This window comes from Octopus sinensis, linkage group LG15 (assembly GCF_006345805.1).
Source record: "Octopus sinensis linkage group LG15, ASM634580v1, whole genome shotgun sequence".
In the NCBI taxonomy this organism is placed as follows: domain Eukaryota; kingdom Metazoa; phylum Mollusca; class Cephalopoda; order Octopoda; family Octopodidae; genus Octopus; species Octopus sinensis.
Genome location: NC_043011.1, coordinates 59,993,849 through 60,016,017, shown reverse-complemented (window position 1 = coordinate 60,016,017; position 22,169 = coordinate 59,993,849). Strand labels below are relative to the sequence as shown.

The 22,169-nt window shown below is 35.9% G+C and overlaps 1 protein-coding gene across 1 annotated transcript in view; it reads left to right on the top strand.

The window, feature by feature from the left end:
• The window catches only part of LOC115219701 (diacylglycerol kinase zeta-like), a 545,273-nt gene that overhangs the window by 407,231 nt on the left and 115,873 nt on the right, over positions 1-22,169 (top strand). Inside the window, exons 15-16 of the mRNA XM_029789877.2 lie at positions 14,002-14,075; positions 18,294-18,402. Coding sequence (XP_029645737.1) covers positions 14,002-14,075; positions 18,294-18,402 — 183 coding nt within the window. The remainder of the gene's footprint in view (positions 1-14,001; positions 14,076-18,293; positions 18,403-22,169) is intronic.

Sequence of the window (22,169 nt, the reverse complement as noted above, 5' to 3'; positions counted from 1 at the left end):
AATTGTGGCCTCACCACATAAAATGTAAACCATGTTGTAACTACATGGAAAAAGCACACAGTACACTGTAGAGTGGTTGGCATTAGGAAGGGCATCCAGCTGTTTTGCATACATATCTGCCAAATCAGATGACTCAAACGTGGCAAAAAGTTTACCAGCTCCTGTCAAACCATCTAAACCATGACAGCACAGAATATAGATGTTAATTGATGAGGATGATGATGGTGATGATGATGATGGTAGGTTTTCCATATCATATATTACTTAAAATAAATGTATATTTAAACATTACCTTGTAGAAAAAAAGCAGTATATCTTATTCAATATTTTATATACAAGGAGCAGCAAACTGGCAGAAACATTTGTACCCCAGACAAAATGCTCAGCGGTATTTCATCTGTCTTTACGTTGAGTTCAAATTCCGCCAAGGTCGACATTGCCTTTCATCCTTTCGGGGTTGATATATTAACTACCAGTTGCATACTGGGGTTGATCTAATTGACTGGCCTCCTCCCCCAAAAATTTTGGGTCTAGTGCCTAGAGTAGAAAAGAATATTTTATATACATTATTAATGATTGTGTAAAAATCCTAAAAATAATGGTGAATACAGCTGTACCTGTCAGTCAGTGTGTGCTTCAATAGTATTATACAAAATCATATAATACAAATGGCTCAGCTTCCAACACACAATATTAGATCAAGTCTTTTGCCAAGCAGATACAACAAAAGTCAAATTTAGACGGAAAATATAATTCAATATTTCACAACCAGAATGATGTTAAATAACACACTTCTTTGTGTTTAGGAAAAATTTTCTCAAACAATTTCTCAAGTTGCTTTTGTTTATATTATCGCAACATAGTTATTATCATTTGGTTTTTGTTTGTCTTTTTGACTGTTTCTTGCATTGATGGTAGATAATTATTGATTAGTATCTTGTTAACATAATTGCTTAATATTTATCTTGAGGGGGTGAATAATTTGGTGTTAATGCTAATCTCTTCAAATACCATTATCCAAATGTTAGTCATGAAAAATTAAATCATTGGTATTAGATATTCTCTTACATTTATCTACAAAATCTCTAAAAGAAGAAAGAAAAAACAATACAAGAATGGTTAACGGTTAATTGGTTGAATTCTATATACTAGAGAGAGACAAAGTAAACATAGTCAAAGAGAAAGAATTTTCCTCGGTATTACATAAACAACTAAGAAGGAAAACAAAGCTACAGTTACCAAATATAACGATTTAACAGAATACACAGGTATTTTGAAGTAAATCTGATAAGACGACCTAATGCTATTGAAACTCTTTCATCTTCTGCATCGATATGTTATAAATTAAGAAACAGTAGGCTACAGATTTCTATATCTCTACCCGTTTTCTTTAGACATTTCATTTCTATGTGGTTGTGGTTGTTGTTGCTGTTTTTCTTTTCATAATACAATAAACAGATGTGGAAAAAATCTGTTTTTCTACTTTCTTTTTGTTTATGTTCTTTTTTTTTTTTTTGCTTTTTCTTGTTTCCTTACAGTCTACATGTTTTCAATCCGGATACATTTTTTTAAATTTCTTTGTTTTTTAAAAGAAGTCTGCAAAGAATAAAACACACACACACACATACTCGTCATCATCATTATCAGCTTATGTCCATTTTCCATACTGGCCTGGATTGGATGAATTCTCAAGATCCTAATCTTTATTTGGAGCCATTGCCCTCCTAGATGGGTCAGACAGCCACATCTCATTTGTAAGTTCTATTCTGATGTGGTTGGACGCCTTTTCTAGAACCAACCACTTTAAAGAAGGTTGCCTTGTTCCTTACACAGTAAAGAAGTCTCTCTCTGCTCAGTATTATCTCTATTCATTAAAGCCATTAAAAACAAATAAGAGTTAGCAATAGAAAGGGTATCCAGCTGTAAAACGATGCCCCAGGTATGCAATCACCTAACTCATGCAACCACAGAAACATAGGTGTTCTGTCTCTTTGTTATCCTTTCCTTCATCTAACACTCCCCTCATTTGTCCTCCCCCACCCCATTGTCATTCAACCCCACCTCTGCTGAATGTCACTCTTACCACACAACCCTTTATCACTCATCGGTCACCCATGCCGATGTCATGACATCTCTGTAGCCCGTGCCTTTATCTTTCACACCTTGTCCTTACATGCTCCTTACTACATATTTCTCAGTGACTCTCTCTTCGCAATCTCACAGTACTATGCCACAGGAGTAGCTAAGGACACCCCTGCACCTACCTCACCCTCTCACCAACACTCCACTCTTTCTCTCATCTTAATCACTGTTGCTGTCTCATCCATTGAGACATTTATTTAACCCTTTGAGCCCATAACACCAGTTTACCAGTGGATGGCTTATTTTTCTCTATACTGTAGCACTGGTGGAGTGCCAAGTATATGGTAAAATAAAGTTCAGGAGGTCAGGGCTCAAAGGATTAAGGGACCTCATCAAACACTGCATGTACCCTTTTCTAGGTTGTTTGGTACCAACACTCATCATTCACCCACCTCTTCCTACTCATCACACCTATCTTTTAGAATGATGACACTCTGAGCACAGCCAAGTGTGATGGTCAAGATGTCCTCTTTAATCTTGCTGAAAGCATGGCAACCTCTCCAATGCTGGTGCAACTGAAAAAAGGCATCCTGTAGAGTAGCTGGTGTGAAGGAAAGCAACTCATTATAGAAAGGAAGCCAACGATTTAACTTATGACCATGATGTGGTCCTCTGATCTATGTAGGGGTGTTGCAAGGGGCATCCAATCTGTACACACAGATTGTGAATGTACAATGTTGATAACAACAACGACAATGAAACAGACATGGGTCTAAGGGATGAGTATTCAATAGTATCTCAACAGTTTATAGTATTACATATATATATATATATACTCATTCACATTTTGAGGATGCAATTTCCTCATAAGGAATTGTTAATAGCAATTCAGATGCCAACAGTTTCTTTTATCCTTATTCTTATAAGTATCACTTTTACTTTGCATTACTTTTCCATTGTGATACAAATAAAATGAACCAAGTATCTATTATATTTTTTCTTCTTCATTTCCTATTATCAATTTTATAACATATATATATATATAGTTCCAATTTTTTCTTATTGTGCTACTGATGAGTACTCTTTGATAATTCTGAGTCTTGAAAGGGATTTATTGTCTTTCTGTACGAAACGATCATCTAGCAAATTGAATAAATATTTTATCCCATTTTTAACATCTAATCTCCTACATTTATGAAAATTATGATTGAATTTGTCGAACTTTGTTCTATAACTTCAATCATATACACATATACATACACACATGTATACATCATATATATACATACACACACATATACACACCCATGTAATGAATGATGATGATGACAATGATGACTTTGACAACAATTTGTGTGTGTGTGCATGTGTGACTATGTACATAGATGAATATATGAAAAAATGTCAGACAAACCATTATAGGTGTAAGAAATAAAGAAAAAGTGCATATACATGATGTAAGCTGGTCTAGTCTTTACAGCTGTTTCAAATGATGCATGTTGTGTAGATAGGTGTAATAGACAGAGGCAACATTACTCATTCACACATTAACAAAGACAGTTTCAACTTATGCAAATTTTGATTCTTGTGTATCTTCAGATTTAACAGCAAACGCCACAAGAGAATTGGTATTTACAATAATATTGGCACAGATAAATTCTATGAAGCGGTTGTAGAAGTAAGGAGAGGGAATGGCAAAGAAATGCAGAGGAGAGCAAATATGTTAGTGAGTCAAAGGGAAGTGTAGTTTAAGGGGGGGAAGAGGTGTAGAAGATGGAGTGAGTGACAAAGGGGTTAGTGGAGAGGGCAGAGAAACAGGGGAGAGGAAAGAAAGGAGACAGTAAGTCTGCTGAAGGTGTCAGTCAGTGTGAGTTATCTGACTTTTCAGCAAAAAGAGTACAAAAATTAAGTAATTAAAAAGGTGAGGTGGGGGGAGTTGATCAATGGGAATCAATAATCATTCTAAAGGTGGGGGGCTAGGATGTAAGTAAACCCTATCAAAGTGTAGAGATAAGCACTAATATTGTAGTGGCTTCAGAGAGGAATGGTAGGGTGGGGAATATGGCAACAAACTACCAGCTAGAAGGTATGAAGAACAGAAGTAGAGAAAGAGGAAAGAAAAGAAATGTGTATATATATATGCGTGTGTGTATGAAAGTATGTAAACATTTATATATGGGTGAATATATGCATATATGTGTGTATATATGTATATCTTTATGTATATATATATATATGTGTGCGTGTATATTTGTATATCTTTATGTGTATATGTGTGTGTGTGTGTGTGTGTGTGTGTATATAGATGCACACATGTATGTATGTATGTATATTTCCCAGATTGAAGGATGTTATTTTTCCCTAAAAGAAGGCTAAAAACTATTTACCATGATTCCTAGAAGACGAAGCTTACATTTCTGATAAGCTAATTTTATTATCAGAGAAGTATTATCTATGCAATGGTTTCTGTGTCTCCAGACTGTAAACGTAAAAGTGAAAATACAGATTATATATGGTCAAGTGAAACTGTGTCACTTAGTCATCAACAAAATATCTTTATATAAAATGCTGTCACACGTTTTTTTTTTCCCCTAAGCAAAAATTGAAACATATGTTCCTACTTGGAGCATTATTGGTACAAGGAACAGTGAGATATATATATATATATATATATATATATATATATATATATATCATCCTCATCATCATTTAACATCCATTTTCCATGCTGGCATGGGTTGGATGGTTTGACTGGTGACTGGCAAGCCACGAGGCCTTAACAGGCTCCAGTCTGATCTGGCAGTGTTTCTACAACTGGATGCCCTTCCTAACGCCAACCACTTCAAGAGTGTAGTTAGTGCTTTTTACGTGCCACCAGCACGAGAGCCAGTGAGGTGGCACTGGCTTCAGCCATGTTCGGATGGTGCTTTTTATGTGCTACCAGCACAAGAGCCAGTGAGGTGGCACTGGCAACAACCTTATATCTAGAGAGAGAGAATTCTGAGTCGGGTATCAACTCATGTTGGATTTCTCTTCTAGCCACTTTTAGTGCTACATGAAAAATTCAGAGTTTAAGTTTAAATTCATCTGAGCACTACTATATGTTTTCTATACTGAACATATTATCTGTGTGTGCGTATGTCTATATTAATAAATTTATTATTATCTTCACAAGATACACACTGTGGTTTCAGCAAGCCAAATATTTGCTAAGCATCATCTGAGAACATATGAAAATATATCTTCTCTGATGATGTTTTACTAAAAAAGCAGTGAGCCTCTTGTAAGAATACATATTAATTCCGTTTATATACGGGTCATCCCATAAATAATGCATTTTTTGCAATTGCATGAACTAAAAGTTGGAGGGGGATGGAATAAACTACGTGCATCAACTTGTTGTAGAAGCAGTTAGTAATTTTACCATGTCCTTATTCTTAGTGCAGTTTTTGAAGAGTGCAGTTTGATTTTAACAGTTATTTTTTCAAAGCTATAATGGAAGTGACAAAGGAGCATATTCAGCATATTTTGCTTTATGAGTTCAATAAAGGCAACAACGTAATGGAAAGTGTGAAGAATATTAATGCAGTATATGGAGATTGGACAATAAATGTAAACCAGTGTCAACGGTGGTTCCAGAAATTCCAAGCTGGAAACCACAGCCTAGTAAATGAGCCTTGTCTTGGAAGATCTGTAGAGCTCAATGAGGACATCCTGCAGACCGTGGTGGAACAAAATGCCAGTATAACTGTTGAGGAACTAGCAGAGAAACTTGGATTTGGTCATTCAGTAATTCATCGACACCTGGTGTTCTTTCAGAATGTTTTGCATGCATCATCATCATGTATCTGAGTTACCTGTATCAGGGATCTGTAACACCTGGGCAGCACAGAAAAAAAGTTTTTTTCTTAAAATTTTGTTTCTGTTTTATTAGCTATTGTACTCTGCAGGATGTTTTTGCATTATATATGTATTATGTATCTAACATACATGCATTATATATGTAATAATTAAATTATGTATTATGCCCTTTACTGTTTTGTTATGTACAGGATCCCCTTGACCATAGCAAAATTGTCTGACATGAAACTGGTCCCTGCCTTTATTGGTGAAGGTTGAGGACTGCTGGGCTATATCCATATAGACATGAGTGTCTACGTGTGCACATATATATTATGTGTTTGTGTGTGTGTGTGTGTTTGTGTATAAATATATACATATATACCCGTGCTGGTGCCACGTAAAGAGCACTTGTGCCAGTGCCATGTATAAAGCACCCAATACACTCTGTAAATTGGTTGGCATCAGGAAAGGCATCCAGCTTGTAGAAACCATGCCAAAACAGGTGAGATGGCAGAAGCGTTAGCATGCCGGGCGACATGCTTAGCAGTATTTCGTCTGCCACTACATTCTGAGTTCAAATTCCACTGAGGTCGACTTTGCCTTTCATCCTTTTGGGGTTTATTAAATAAGTACCAGTTACGCATTGGGGTCGATATAATCGACTTAATCTGTTTGTCTGTCCTTGTTTGTCCCCTCTGTGTGTAGTCCCTTTTGGGCAGTAAAGAAATAAGAAACCATGCCAAAACAGACAAATCCTGGTCTGCTCTCTGGCTGACCAGCTCCTGTCAAACCATCCAATCGATGCCAGCAGAGAAGACAAACATTAAATGATGATGTGTCATTTTTATTTACTCTTTTCGTCTTTATATATGTCTGACCCATGCAAACATGGAAAAGTAAAGGTTAAAACAAATATGATGTGTAGGTTTGTGTATGCCTGTATCTTTTGCCAGTACATAAAAGCAAAAGGTGAACACATTAGTGAGAAAGCTGACCATATGATGAATCCAACCCAAAATTCTTTGCGATATTTCCTTTGCTTGAGTTACACAAACACACCTTTGTTGCTTCAGGGTATCACAAATACCCTAAAACAATGGTTGGCTTATGGGATACGTATTGTTCACTAAATACCTGATACAAAATATAGATTTAATGTATGTATTTATATGTGCATGCGTGTGTGTGTGTTTATGCGTGATTATGTATATGGTTGTGTATAAGTATATATAAACACAGGTGTATGTACTGTACATTATATATATATCTTGTTATATATATTTATATAAATTTGTTATATATATTTATATAGATTTGTTATTTATGTATATTTTACATATATATTTATATGTGTGTGTACATATTTATATATATATATATATATATTTGTGTGTTTATGGGTGTATATGTATATGGTTGTTTATAAGTATATATAAACACAGGTGTATGTACATATATATATATATATATATATATATATAATATATATATATATATATTGTTATATATATATTTCTATAGGTTTTGTTATATAATATATTATAGATATATATTTATACGTGTGTGTAAATATTTATACATATTTGTGTGTGTGTGTGTGTGTGTGTGTGTGTGTTGTTTATATAGATTTGTCTCATGTATATATATAGGGATAAAGCACCTTACTTGTTTTGATGTTTCTCCTTTTGAAGTTTTTATTTCGCTCAGCTTTAGATCTTAATTCATAGCATTTGTTGGATGAAAGACTTTTAATACCAAACAGCAACAATGGAAACATTGATTTTTCAAACAATGCCAAATTTAATGGCGGCGTTTCCCAATCGCCCACACCACACTGAATCACCACAAGTCAATCTATAACTGCACTAAGCAATTACACTTTTGCCTATCAATACTTAAACAATCGCCGTGGCTTTGAAACCTCTTTGGCCAGGTCAGAGGCTAAAAGGGTTGTAATATGCAATGTTTTCCATTTTGCATACAAAAACCCTCTCTTTTACTTGTTCTGGTCATTCAGACTGCAGCCATGCTGGGGCACCGCCTTCAAGAACTTTCAGTTGAAAGAATTGATCTTGATAACTTTTTTTTTGTTTTTTTTTTAACCCTCATACTTATTCTGTTGGTCTCTTTTGCCAAACTGCTAAGTAATGAGGATGTTAACACATCAACACTGGTTGTCAAATGGTGATGGGGGACAACACACACACACAACAAATATATAATATATTACATTATATATATATATATATATATTATATATATATATATTGTTTGTTCCTTCTTGATCCTCGCCTGACTCATAAGGGCCAGTTTCTTGGTTTCCTTGGCATAAAGGTTCCCCACCTGGATGGGACGCCAGTCCATCACAGGTGAGCTGCAAGATGCAGGAGGAAAGAGTGAGAGAAAGTTGTGACGAAAGAGTCAGTGGAAGTTCGCCATTACCTTCTGCCGGAGCCACGTGGAGCTTAGGTGTTTCACTCATAAACATACACATTGCCCGGTCTGAGATTCGAATCCGTGATCCCTCCACCACGAGTCCACTGTTCTAACCATTAGGCCATGTGCCTCCACATATATATATATATATATATTTACACATACCACCACCACAAATATATGACAAGCTTCTCTCAGTTTTCATCTACCAAATCTAGCCTGAGGCTATAGTTGAAAATACTTGACCAGAGTGCCACACAGTGGGACTGAACCAGAACTATGTGGTTGGCAAGCTTGCTTCTTCCACACACTCCACGTTTGTGCCTAAAATCACTATCTATCTATCTATATATATATATATATATATTATATATATATATATATATATATATATATATATATATAATATAATATATATATATATTATATATATATTCTGTGTTTCTCCTGCTCATGGGTTAGTACCACATTTTTCCCAGGCCCTTCCAGATTGATGTGATTGATTTTCAGTTGGAATATTTGTAAGTTTAGATCTAGGGGCAAAACATGGGAATTTTTAGAGGATTAGTTAAAGTGGCTGGTGTAAGGTTTGAGAAATGATACAGAGTAGCATGACAGGGGTGTGGGGAAGAGGATCAGAGATGGGTATTTCAGGTAGTATAGCCAATCCCTTTAGCATTCAGATTACGGTGTCAAATGTAATGCTAATTTATTCACATTGTTTTGAATTAATCATGTACTATCTCATAGCTTTGAGATTTCAATGATGTGGTTGTTTATCTTTAGTATGACATTGTAGGGTCGGTGTGAGAGTCCTAACCTGGCCAGTTTGAACATTTTGATGTGGATGTGGTTAGATTAAATGCTAAAAGGTTAAAGGTGACTCCTTTTTTTTTCATTTGTTTGGTCTAGAAGAAGTGACAGTGCTGATAGCCTTCACATCCCCTTCTAAACTATTGAGAATAATGCTATTGTTCCTCTTGGACCTTTGTAAGTGAACACCTGTGAGAAAAACATGATCAGGGAACAAATTCGACACACCTGACTCTGTAGGGATAAAATGACTGGGCATAGTGATTAGTGTGAGTCCTGAGGTGGGGATAGACACAATAAGGGAGAGGAGAGAAGGAGATATGGCTGGGATGGAAATACCTGAGTGGAGGTAACATGAGCCCAGTCAAAGAGTAAATAGAGAGACAGGGAGAAGATGCAATATGAAGGTTGTTGGTAATGAGATTGAATAGAAAGAAGATAACCAAATAAGATCCAAGTGTCAATATTAAACCTCAGTGAATGCAGGCTTGACTCGGAATTTTCTACGACTGTGTGTTGTGGAAAGAGAGAGTGATAGAAGAGGAAATAACGGAACAGAGAGAGATTGACAGACATCAATAAGTGGGAGGGATGGGATTAATGAAATGGGGAGATAGAGAGAGAGATAGTGAGTATGAGGGCAATGGATGGGGATAAACATGAAAAGAGAGACTGACAGATGCCAATGAGCAGTGGTTCTCAACCATTGTTTGCCTGTGGAACCCCTTTGATTGCTATTTTACTCAACTGGACCCCCAGTAGCCTGTCAATGTTTAAGAACATCCTATTTTCAGAAGATATTATTTTGAATTGTATGGAAAATTGTTAAAATATTTTGAGAATTGTAAAAGTATAAGCAATTTGTTGCTCATAAACTTTAACCACAAAATCTTATGCAGACCCCCAAGGTCCCAGATTGAGAACCCCTGAGCTAGAGTGTGGAATACAATAACAGGATAATGAGTGAAACAAAGATGCTTCATGGCAGGGAGACTTAATATGAACATCACAAGTAGGAGAGACCCAAATGTAGATATTAAGTAGCCCCCACCACCCATCACCACCTCCATCGTCCTTCTTTTCCTTTCTTTGTTCATGGTTGCATACCTTGGACAGGTATTCACTACCACACAAATCTACATTCCATTGTGTAATATAAATTTGTGGAGACTAAGATAATCAGCTATCACTGAAGTTACTCATCAAAAATAACTGAAACATTAAAATCTTTCAGATCCAAGCAAACTAGAGATGTTCTATGTCAGCAGTTAATAAATGCAGCCAATTCGAAAGTTGAATAAATTGGTTTGGGTTGGGGAAGAGCAGAACTTTTAAAATTTTATTCAAGGGCATTTTGTTGGAAGATGATGTTTTTTCCTTGGTACTTAATAAATAGACTGGGAGCATGTCATTGCTTCACCTAGTAACATTGAAATGTTGATACAAGGATTTAGAACATAGAAGATATTCTACACAAGGCCTAGAGTAGAAAACTCTCAGCTACACTGTATGACCAACAAAATTTGATAGAAAACATATACCGTATGTGTGCATATGGTACTGTAAGAGTATGACAAAAATCAGCAGAGCATCAAACAAAAATACTTTGTGGTATTATAGTCTTTCCTTGCTGATCCCATTACATTATACTCAGATCCTCTAAAACAGTCCTTCTTCAGAAGTTGATGCAATAAATCCTGGACAGAGTATTAGGGTCAATATAATTAACTGAAATCTTTTAGTATTGAAACCAGCCACATCCAGATCAAATATTCTGTTTTACGTTCAAATTATCCAGATCTGGCTTCTTGCACCACCCTACAATGTCATTCTAAAAATAAACAACCATTCCATCAAATTATTCTTTTTTTTACTCTAGGCACAAGGCCCGAAATTTTTGGGGAGGGTGGGGGGGCAGTCGATTAAATTGACTCCCAGTATACAATTGGTACGTAATTTAATAACCTCAAAAGGATGAAAGGCAAAGTCGACCTCAGCAGAATTTGAACTCTGAACATAAAGACACACAAAATACCACTAAGCATTTCGCTCGGCATGCTAACGTTTCCGCTAGCTCACCACCTTAGAACATATTAGATATCAATTTCAAATGTTGGCACAAGGCCAGCAATTTCAGTGGAGGGAATAAATCAATTACATTGGCCCCAGTGGTCAACTGGTTCTTATTTTATTAATGCTGAAAGGATGAAAGGTGAAGTCAACCTTGGCAGAATCTAAACCCAGACCAAAGATACAGAAAATTCTGCCAAGCTTTATGCTTGGAATGCTAACAATTTCACCAGTCCACCACCCTGAACATGTTGAATATTCATTTCCAAAATTAACATAATGTTACACATTTTGACGGAGAATACTGTTGATGCAATCAACAACTAATAATTTATTTATTTTATCAACACCAAGAAGCCCTTGGTGGAATTTGAACTCAAAGAGCCATACCTAAATTTGTAAGGCATTTTCTTTTTTTTAAGTCTGATTCTGTAATGACTGTTCCATTCAGCAACCATGACCACCACACTTAGAATATACTAAATATTAAACAGCCTACTTTTTTCCTAAGTGTGGTACACTCGACCGATTTTCCAAGCACACTATAAGTAAAGACCAATTTAAACTACTGACATCTTTATAACTTTCAACATGTTCTTCATATTCTGGCTTTAAAAAAATGCCTCTAATCTTGTTTTCTGATGCTTAACGAATATTAAAAAAAATGTCTGGCAATGAATTAACATACTGTAGCATAGGAGACAACATTGATTATCTTTATTTTAGAAAACACAAAATTTTAATTTGTTTGCTTTTAACAACTTTTTCTATTGGACTGCAAATGTTCAATGACCATCTTGTTCAATGAAGTTTGCCAGTAAGAGAATATTTATTGAAATAATTCTGTACAAAACTGGTCAAAAATTATTCCAAAAATAAGTCCTTTTTTTTACCTTTTTTATTTTTTCAGATAATCAACAAAGTCTTCAATATTATAAATTTTCAAATTGCCAAAGATAATTGAGCACAGGCATGGCTGTGTGATGGCACCTTGGTAAAGGTGTTTTCTACTACAGACTCAGGCTATATATATATATATACTTATTTGCACATTACATGTTTTTATACATCATATAACTCATATTACACGTCACACATCAGCGCCTTCATCCACTCTGGTGGAGCCCTCAAACTGAACCAAGCTGTGATATGAGTTATGTGATGTATAAAAACATGTGATGTGCAAATAAGTATCTGTAAATGTGGAACCATCCGAATTTCTGAGTACCTCATTTCTTCTAATATAAAACACCTGTACATCATCTCCAAACCTTCTAATATATATATATATATATATATATGATGGTCTCTCTCTCATCGAAGATGACTTACGAGTGTTCTTTTTTGCAGAAGAACCTGCTCGAACGATCTGTTTACAATGACTCTATTGGTGTGCTGTATATTAGCCCATTCCCTCCATCGAATCAACTTTGCCTGAACAGGTGCACTAATGTGCCACGGGTCAGGTGTTGAAGTGATCACAGATCAACATGGGACGAAGTGTTTTGCTCAAAAACACAACACACCCTCTGGTCTAGGAATTGAAACTATGATCCCGTGATAGCGAGTGCACCCTACTAACCACCAGCCTCAGGCTATATATATATATATATCATTAGCATGCCAGGTGAAATGCTTAGTGGTATTTCACCTGCTGTTATGTTCTGAGTTCAAACTCCGCTGAGGTCAACTTTGCCTTTCATCCTTTCGGGGTCAATGAAATAAGTACGAGTTATGCACTGGGGTTGATGTAATTGACTTAAACCCTTTGTCTGTCCTTGTTTTTCCCTTCTATGTTTAGCCCTTTGGGGGCAATGAAGAAATATATATAGAAATATATGTGTGTGTGTGTTTAGTATGTATGTAACTATGTATCCATGTATCTATCTATCTATCTATCTATCTATATATATATATATATATATATATATATATATATATATATATATATATATTACTACATGCACACACACATTTCTGTCTACCAAATCCACTCACAAGGTTAAAAAACAAACACCTATGCATATTTCTTTGCTCTTTAAAATAATTAATAACATTCAATTATTATTTATTTTCTAATGAAATGCACTTTTATTTATATAATTCCTTTCAAACACATGGATGACAGAGTTCCTGTTAAGGGACAAAAACAAAAGAGAACGGTTTTGCCTTTCAATATAATTCTCTTCTGTGTTTTAGACTTGTTTAGAAGCAACTAAAACTCATGGCTATTCACTAGGTTTTATGTCAGTTTTTTTTTTTATGCTGGCATGTGTTGGACAAATACTTATTCTTTTCTACTGTAGGCACAAGGCCTGAAATTTTTGGGGGAGGAGGCCAGTCGATTAGATCGGCCCCAGTATGCAACTGGTCCTTATTTTATTGACCCCGAAAGGATGAAAACCAATGGTCAAATACTTATTGAACTATTATTTTGCAGCTGGATGCCCTTCCTGTTTCTAACCCTCCTTTATTTATCAATGAAGATTTTTGTTTTTCGTTTTTCTTTTTTTAAAGCATTTGTATCAGGTCTCTCATGTACTGAGTCTCTGATTCCCACTGTCACCTTATGAATCATGCTTTCTTCTTCTGTCATTATGCACCAGTCTTAGAAATCCTGCCAAGATTCTCATTGTTGTTGCTGTTCTCAATAAACCCATTTTTTTTTTCCCCCTAAATTTTAATTAACTTTCATTTCATAATTATCAATTTGATCTCTCTTTCACTAAAATATATTTCTTTCTTTTCTTTTCCCAGTGTGATGGTAGTGATTTAACGCAGAAAATGAAAGACCTGAAACTACATTGTCTTTTATTTCTAAACATACCGAAGTAAGTATTATACTAAACATGATAGTTAATTAACTTACTGATTAATAGACTTGATAAACATGACGAAATGAGTACAAGCATACTTATGTCTTTTTCAAATTTACATCTTTTTCTTTTTAAGTTTCTTTATTTTTAAGAAATTAAATTGACTCCAGTCAATTTATCTGGCTTCATCTTTGTCTTGGTCTCTGGGAACATTTTTAAAAGCATAGAAATAATTTTAAAACGCAATAGGCACAGGCGTAGCCGTGTGGTAAGAAGCTTGCTTCACAACCTCATGGTTCCAGGTTCAGTCCCACTGTGCAGCACCTTGGGCAAGTGTCTTCTACTATAGCCTCAGGACAACAAAAGCTTTGTAAGTGGATTTGGTAGACTGAAATTGGAAAAAGCCTATCATATATATATATATATATATATAAATGTGTGTATTTGTATCTGTGCCCCCCCCCCCATTTTACAACTGGTGTTGGTGTGCTTACGTCCCCGTAACTTAGCGGTTCAGCAAAAGAGACCAATAGGATAAGTACTAGGGTTACAAAGAATAAGTCCTGGGGTAGATTTGTTTGACTAAAGACGGTGCTCCAGCATGGCCACAGTCAAATGACTGAAACATATAAAAGAATAAACCATTTATTAAAACAGATTGGAGCTAATAAATTTTTTTACTGTTTTTATGTGTTTATATCAGTTTTTGAGTAAAGTTGCATATCTTGGAATTAATTACTGACATAAGCTGAGGTATGCTTGTATTATACTAAATATGATTGCTGATTAGTATAATTAATAAACATACTAAAGTAATTATTATACTAAACATGATAGCAAAATAAACCTCAAAGACATTATAAAGATTAATATGTCCAGTGTTGCCTGATAGATTATAACGGACTGGCCAAGTCAGGTGAGCAGTGGACGTAATGTCATGTGCTAATTAAATTGGATGTCCTTCAGTCAAGGAGGTTGACTAGTCGTCTTCACATCTTTTTGTTTCAGTCATTGGACTGTGACCAAGCTGGGGTTTTGCTTTGAAGGGTTTCAGTCAAACAAATTGACCCCAGTGTTTATTTTTGAATCTGGTGTATATTCTGTTTCTTTTGCCAGACAGTTAAGAGGACATAAACAAACCAACACCAGTTGTCAAACAGCGGTGGGGGACAAGACAGACACACAAACCTACACACACACACAAGTATATACATTCACTTACAACAAGCTTCCACACAGTATCCATCTACCATATTTACTCGTAAGGCATTGGTTGACCTGGAGCCATAGTTGAAGACATTTTCCCCAGATGCCATACAGTGGGACTGAACCTGAAACCTTGTGGTTGTAAAGCAAGTTTCTTAATAGCACAGACCTTTCTTTTTGTAGGAAGATTAGTAATTGCCCATACATACCACTGGTATTTAGCCAAAGGAAAGGATGTCAACTTGAGCCAATATGGCTTGGCACCAGCATCATGGCATGCATTTCTATCAGGACACAAAGAGCCCAAATTCTCTAACAGTTCCTCTTCAATCCACTGCCCTGCATTGGTACTTTTTTTTTTAATCAACACCTTCAAAAGAAAAATGAAAACCAAAGATGACCTTTGTAGGATTTGAACTTTGGATGCAGAGAGTCAAAACAAATACCACAAAGCATTCTATCCTATTCTCTAACAACTTTGCCAATTCACTGCTTTTGGTGATTCGCTTCATCTTTTTCCCATTCTGAGTTTGCATTCTCTTGAGGTTTTAACTTTATTGTTTCACCCTTTCAGAGTTGATAGAATAAACACCAGATTAGAAATGAATTCAAACTCATTGATTGATTAAACCTCACATCCAACATTTGTCAACTTTGTACTTATCTTAAAAATCAATATCTTCTGTGTTGACTTTAAGTAAGAAAACGAAAATTGCCAATCTATTTACATATTTACTCCAATAGAAATGTAATCCCAACTGTTGTTACAATGTCTAATTATGAAACTCTATTTATTTCTTATGAATGTAACAGATATGGAAATGGAAAAAGACCTTCAGTTATTTCTAGTAACAGGCTGTAATATTGATTTCTGAATTTACATTAGAGAAATATGTTCTGAAGAAATTCAAAAGATATTTGTTTAAAATAAGAAGAAACATAGCAAATGATAAATTCCTGCTAGAGGCAGAGACCGCACAAGGAATTTGGGCAAAATGGAATTGCTTGGTTTATAGAACAGATACAGGCAGGTACCCATGCTGCATTCATCATCATCATCATCATCGTTTAACATCCGTTTTCTAAGCTAGCACGGGTTGGACAGTTTGACCAGGGTCTGGGAAGCCAGAAGGCTGCACCAGACTCCAGTCTGATCTGGCAGTGTTTCGACAGCTGGATGCCCTTCCTAATGCCAACCACTCTGTGAGTGTAGTGAGTGCTTTTTATGTGCCACCAGCACAGGTACCAGGCAAGGCTGGCAACGGCCATGATCGGATGGTGCTTTTTACATGCCACTATCACAGAAGCCAGTCAAGGCGGCGCTGGCATCGACCACATTCGGATGGTGCTTTTTATGTGCCACTGGCACAGGGATCACAACTACAATTTCCATTGAATTTTGATGTACTTGACTCAATAGGTCTTTTCAAGCACAGGGTCGAAACAGTGCATTGTTGGAACAATTAAAGGCAGAACAAAAGAAAATGGTGGGGGTCTAAGAAAGGAGACTTTGGTAAAGTTACTGGAAGCAGGAATATGTGAATGTTTAACTGCTTGAAGAATCATAAACTGAAAATTTTAACTCATATTAGTCCTGTGATTGAAGCAGACTTGTGATTAAAGACTTTATGTATGTCCTTGACTATATTATCCAATATGTCCTTCTTTTTCTTAAGTCTGTGGGGTGAGATTTAAAATAGATTGCCTGTTATATCTAACAGCTTGAGTGACTATAAAGAGACATCATCATTTGCTTGGATGTATGTGGTTATAGCATTGTATATTAATCTATTAATTAGGATCTGTAGCATTTCTCATTGTTACTGGTTTGTTTTAACACAATACAAACCAGTGAAAGAGCTTCTATGTATTTTAACACATTAGCTCCTGAACCTCATTTCTCATTTTGTCACAGGTACCAATATAATATTTTAATTAATTTGTATATGAATACCATTTCCACTGAACCATATGTAATTTAAGGATCTCTTTTTATTCTCTCTCTGCTTATTCCCTCGTGTTCCAAGACTTTCTCACCTTCCCAAGCATCATACTAATACACCTGCTTGTTCTTTATACACCTGTCTTTGTCTTTTGTTTTTCTGTAAATTTCAACTGATTCAAGGATCAAATTGATAGTGTTTTCTTTTTAATCTCTGACTCACAGGTGGGTTGTTTAGTACCTTCTGTTTTTGCTAATTATATTTTCTCTTTCTTCAGTTTTTTTTTTATTCTGTGATGAAAATCAGTATGACGCCATTGTGAAACTCAAAAGAAAATCTAAAAAGAAATGATAAAATATAGAAGAAAGAAATGTTTTTTGAGTGTACCATACTTGAATAATTTTCATGTGCTGGCTCCCAAAATGTCTCATAGAGAAAAAAATTATGAGACAACCCCACCAGAGGATCATGTGGATCTTGCAAACCTATCCCTATCACTTTCTTATGGGGTGTGAGAGAGCATTTGTCTGAAAATAGTTCTAAACCATAATATCCATGATCAAAGGTGCTCTGGCTATGACCTTCTTCATGTTTTGTGTATCTAAGGCTACATTGTTTAATGAGTCCCTTCCTTCTTTTTAGGAGACACTTGAGTATAAATTGAGAGAAATTTGGCTATTATTTCTAGGAGATGAGTAAATGTATAGAAGCTTCTGCGGTTGTACTGTGTCAAGGACTGAGTTATCTGATATTGTATTATTTTAAAAGACGGTCAGATTTGAAATGAGAGAGCTTTGGCTGCAGGTTGCAACTGAAGCTCTCTCAGATCAATCTCCCACTTTCTAGCAAGTCTTGTGACCATGTACAAGCTTCCCTCATTGGTTGTACCTCACCATGTTTGTATGACTTACTGAAGTGGTACTGCTGGAGATAAAACTAGCTATAGCATAATCACTGTATATATTTTCTATAATCCCATATTCACTGAACATTGTTAAAGTTGAATATTTGACAATATTACACAATATTTATTTTGCATTCTGTATGTTTAGGATTAAATTTATATTTATATATATATTCTCAGATATGCTGGTGGGACGACACCATGGGGCCACCCAAATGTGCTAGGATTTGAAACACCGAGACATGATGATGGCTATTTAGAAGTTATTGGTTTTACCTACACATCGCTGGTAAGATTGCTTATCTTATCATAATTGAGTATCAATGTATTATTTTATTTCTTTCTAGCTTTCCTCTCACTAACACGACATACTCCAGATGTTTTGATTTTGTTTTTTGTTTTTTTCTTTTTGTTGCAGTTCAAAATACTGTTTATTTCTGTATTGTTTTCCACCCAATCCTACTTACCTTATACCTGAAGGGGCCACCTGGACACCTAATCTTTTTATATATCTCTTCACAGGTCCTACTGATCATACTCTCTTGTTCTCCTTCTGAATGGGAATAACCATGTAGCTCTTCTGCCACAATCTGATCTGCTTCCTACTCTTCTCTTTTATTCTAACCCTCATTCATCATCATCATCATCACTGCTTAATATCCACTTTCCATGCTGGCATGGGTTGAATGGTTTAACTGAGGACTGGCAAGCCAGAAGACTGTAGCAGGCTCCAATCTGATTTGGCAGGGTTTCTACAGCTGGATGCACTTCCTAATGCTAACCATTCTGAGAGTGTAGTAGGTGTTTTTTTTACATGCCACCAGCATGGGTTCCAGTTAGGCTGCAATAAAACTGAACCCCACCCCCTTCAGCAGTCATCGTCTTACAAGCTGCATGGTAACCTCATGGTAACCTCAACAGTGCTGGTGATAGAAAAAAAAAAGCACCTAGTACATGTCCTAAAGTGGTTGGTGTCATGAAGGGCATTTCACGATAGAAACCATACCAAAAGTAAATATTGAACTCAGTGGGTGGTAAACAATCCACTTGCCAAACTTTGGTTGACCTGGGGTTATAGAAAATACCTGCTCAAGTGCCATGCTGTGAGACCATAAGTATGGGTTCTGCAATTTTGGGAGAATCATTTAAGAAGTTCCATGCCAAAATAAGTTTAGGAACTCCTTCCCTAAAGTATATTGTCTTACATGTGATATTTTATTTATGGATTGTAGGGTGTCGTTTCAGAAATATTAAGCTGCTATTTTCCAAAGCTTTTCTTATTAATTCATGTAACATAACAGTTATTATTGTTTAACCCCAGGTCAATCCCAATTCAGTAAATCTCTGATGAAAGGCATTCCATCCATGATCATCCTGTCTTTTTCTATTTTCATGTACAATGTACACCTCACTACATCATCCCGACTGTCCTTCTGAAATGGCACAGAGTAGTTTTAAGGATATTGAGTTGTTATTTCCAACAGCTCAAGATTCCCTTCTTTGACTCTTAAATAACACCAGTATTTGGTATAGAATATATTTTATTAAATTTCCAATTAATTATGTCAGGAGATTGGTAGAATCATTACAAAGCAAGCAGAATCGTTAGCACATTAGAGAAAATGTCTAGTGGTATTTCTTCTGGGTTTTTTTAGGTTCTGAGTTCAAATACCACAAAGGTTAACTTTGCCTTTCATCTTAACAGGGTCAATAAAATAAGATACCAGTGAATTATTGGGTCGGTGAATCAACTTGACCTTCTCCTCAAAATTGCTGGCTTTGTGTCAAAATTACAAAAGATTATTATTACATCATCTGACAATATGCCTTGCATTATTGAATTACACCTCTTAACGTTTTGGTTTCAAATCCTGTCAACATCAACTTTTTCTCTCTTTCCACTCTGGAGTAAAATAAAATCAAGTACCTACCACACAAAAACTAGTGTCAACCCTCAATCAACTCTAGTACTTGCTCCAGAATTTGAGACCTTGTGCCTATGTTTCAAAATCAATATTTCAGCAAATTAATTATCTGCCTAATTAATAATCTATACACTGTTTACGCTGGTGCCGTAATATTGGTTGAAAGTTAAAATCAAGTGTCATAACATCGTTACCATGGTGCAGAAAAATATATTTTTCCATTTCATTTCCTAAGATAAAAATGTCAGCTTGCTTCCGTGTGCTATTTCACAATTGCTTGCAGACAATGAATTGGTCAGCGAAGGCTAGCAATGCCTTTAAGTACATAAAGCTAGAGAGAGAGAGAGAGAGACAGACAGACAGAGAAAGAGAGAGAGAGAGAGAGAGAGAGAGGAGAGAGAGAGAGAGAGAGAGAGAGATGACATTGTACTGAAATATAGCACTCTTAACTAATTTCTGCACTCAATATTATTAACAACACTGCTACAATAACAATATAAAAGTAGTTATTTAGTATTTCATTTCTCTGAAATAATATATTGTGTGTGTGTGTGTGTGTGTGCGCGTATGCATATGTATTAAATATCTGTGTATGTATATATGTGTGGTTATTTACATATGTATGTACACATGTATTTGTATATGTGTGTATATGTGTTTGTGTGTGTATATGTATATCTGTATACTTATATGTGTGTCATCATCATCATTATCGTTTAACGTCTGCTTTCCATACTAGCATGGATTGGACGATTTGACTGAGGTATATATATGTGTGTGTGTGTGTATATTATATATATATATATATATGTGTGTGTGTGTGTGTGTGTGTGTGTGCGTGTGCATGCGTGTGTGTGCATATATGCATATATGCCAGTCCTCAGCCAAATCGTCAAACCCATGCTAGCATGGAAAGCGGACGTTAAACGATGATGATGATGATATTGTATATATATATATATATATATACTTTTCTACTCTAAGCACAAGGCCCGAAATTTTGGGGGGAGTGGGGGCCAGTTAATTAGATCGACTCCAGTATGCAACTGGTGCTTAATTTGTCGACCTCGAAAGGATGAAAGGCAAAGTCAGCCTCGGCAGAATTTGAACTCAGAACGTAAAGACAGACAAAATACCACTAAGCATTTCGCCCAGTGTGCCAACGTTTCTGCCAGCTCGCCTCCTCATACACACACACACACACACACACACACAGATATATATATATATATATATACACATTGTCATTCAAACGAGTAAACAAGCCTGCTCTCTACAGCATACTTGAAATTGTAAAGAGGTCTTATATATACCTCTGCGTAAATAACTGTGATTTAGCTTAACAAGGAATTGCCACTGATAAACATCATCTTCTGCATATCTCTGAATATCATCTTTAAAATGTAAATAGCTTATACGCTGAAAGCCTTATTATTATTGTTATTATTATTATTATTATTATCGTTATTGGTGTGTTCTTTGAAATTGGTTTTCAATGAAATATTCATTTAAGAGATAATAGCAAAAGTGTTATGATAAGCTGGGAATTCATATTGGAGTGAAAGTTGATATATTTGAAATGTTATGAGATATATCATCATCATCATCATCATTTAGCATCCGCTTTCCATGCTAGCATGGGTTGGACGGTTCAACTGGGGTCTGTGAAGCCAGAAGGCTTCATCAGGCCCAGTCAAATCTGGCAGTGTTTCTACGGCTGGATGCCCTTCCTAACGCCAACCACTCCGCGAGTGTAGTAGGTGTTTTTTACGTGCCACCCGCACAGGTGCCAGACAGAGCTGGCTGACGGCCACGGACGGATGGTGCTTTTTACGTGCCACCGGCACGGGGCTAGGCGAGGCTGGCAATGGCCACAATCGGATGGTGCTTTTTACGTGCCATGGCTGCATGGTAAGAAGCTTGTTTCCCAATCATATGGTTACAGGTTCAGTCCCTCTGCATGGCACCTTGGGCAAGTGTCTCCTACCTATGTCATCAGGTCTTCTAAAGCCTTGTGAGTTTGTTTGGTAGACAGAAACTGGAAGCCCATTGTATATATATATATTTATATGTATGTATGTATGTATGTATGTATGTATATACATATACATATATACATATATATATATAT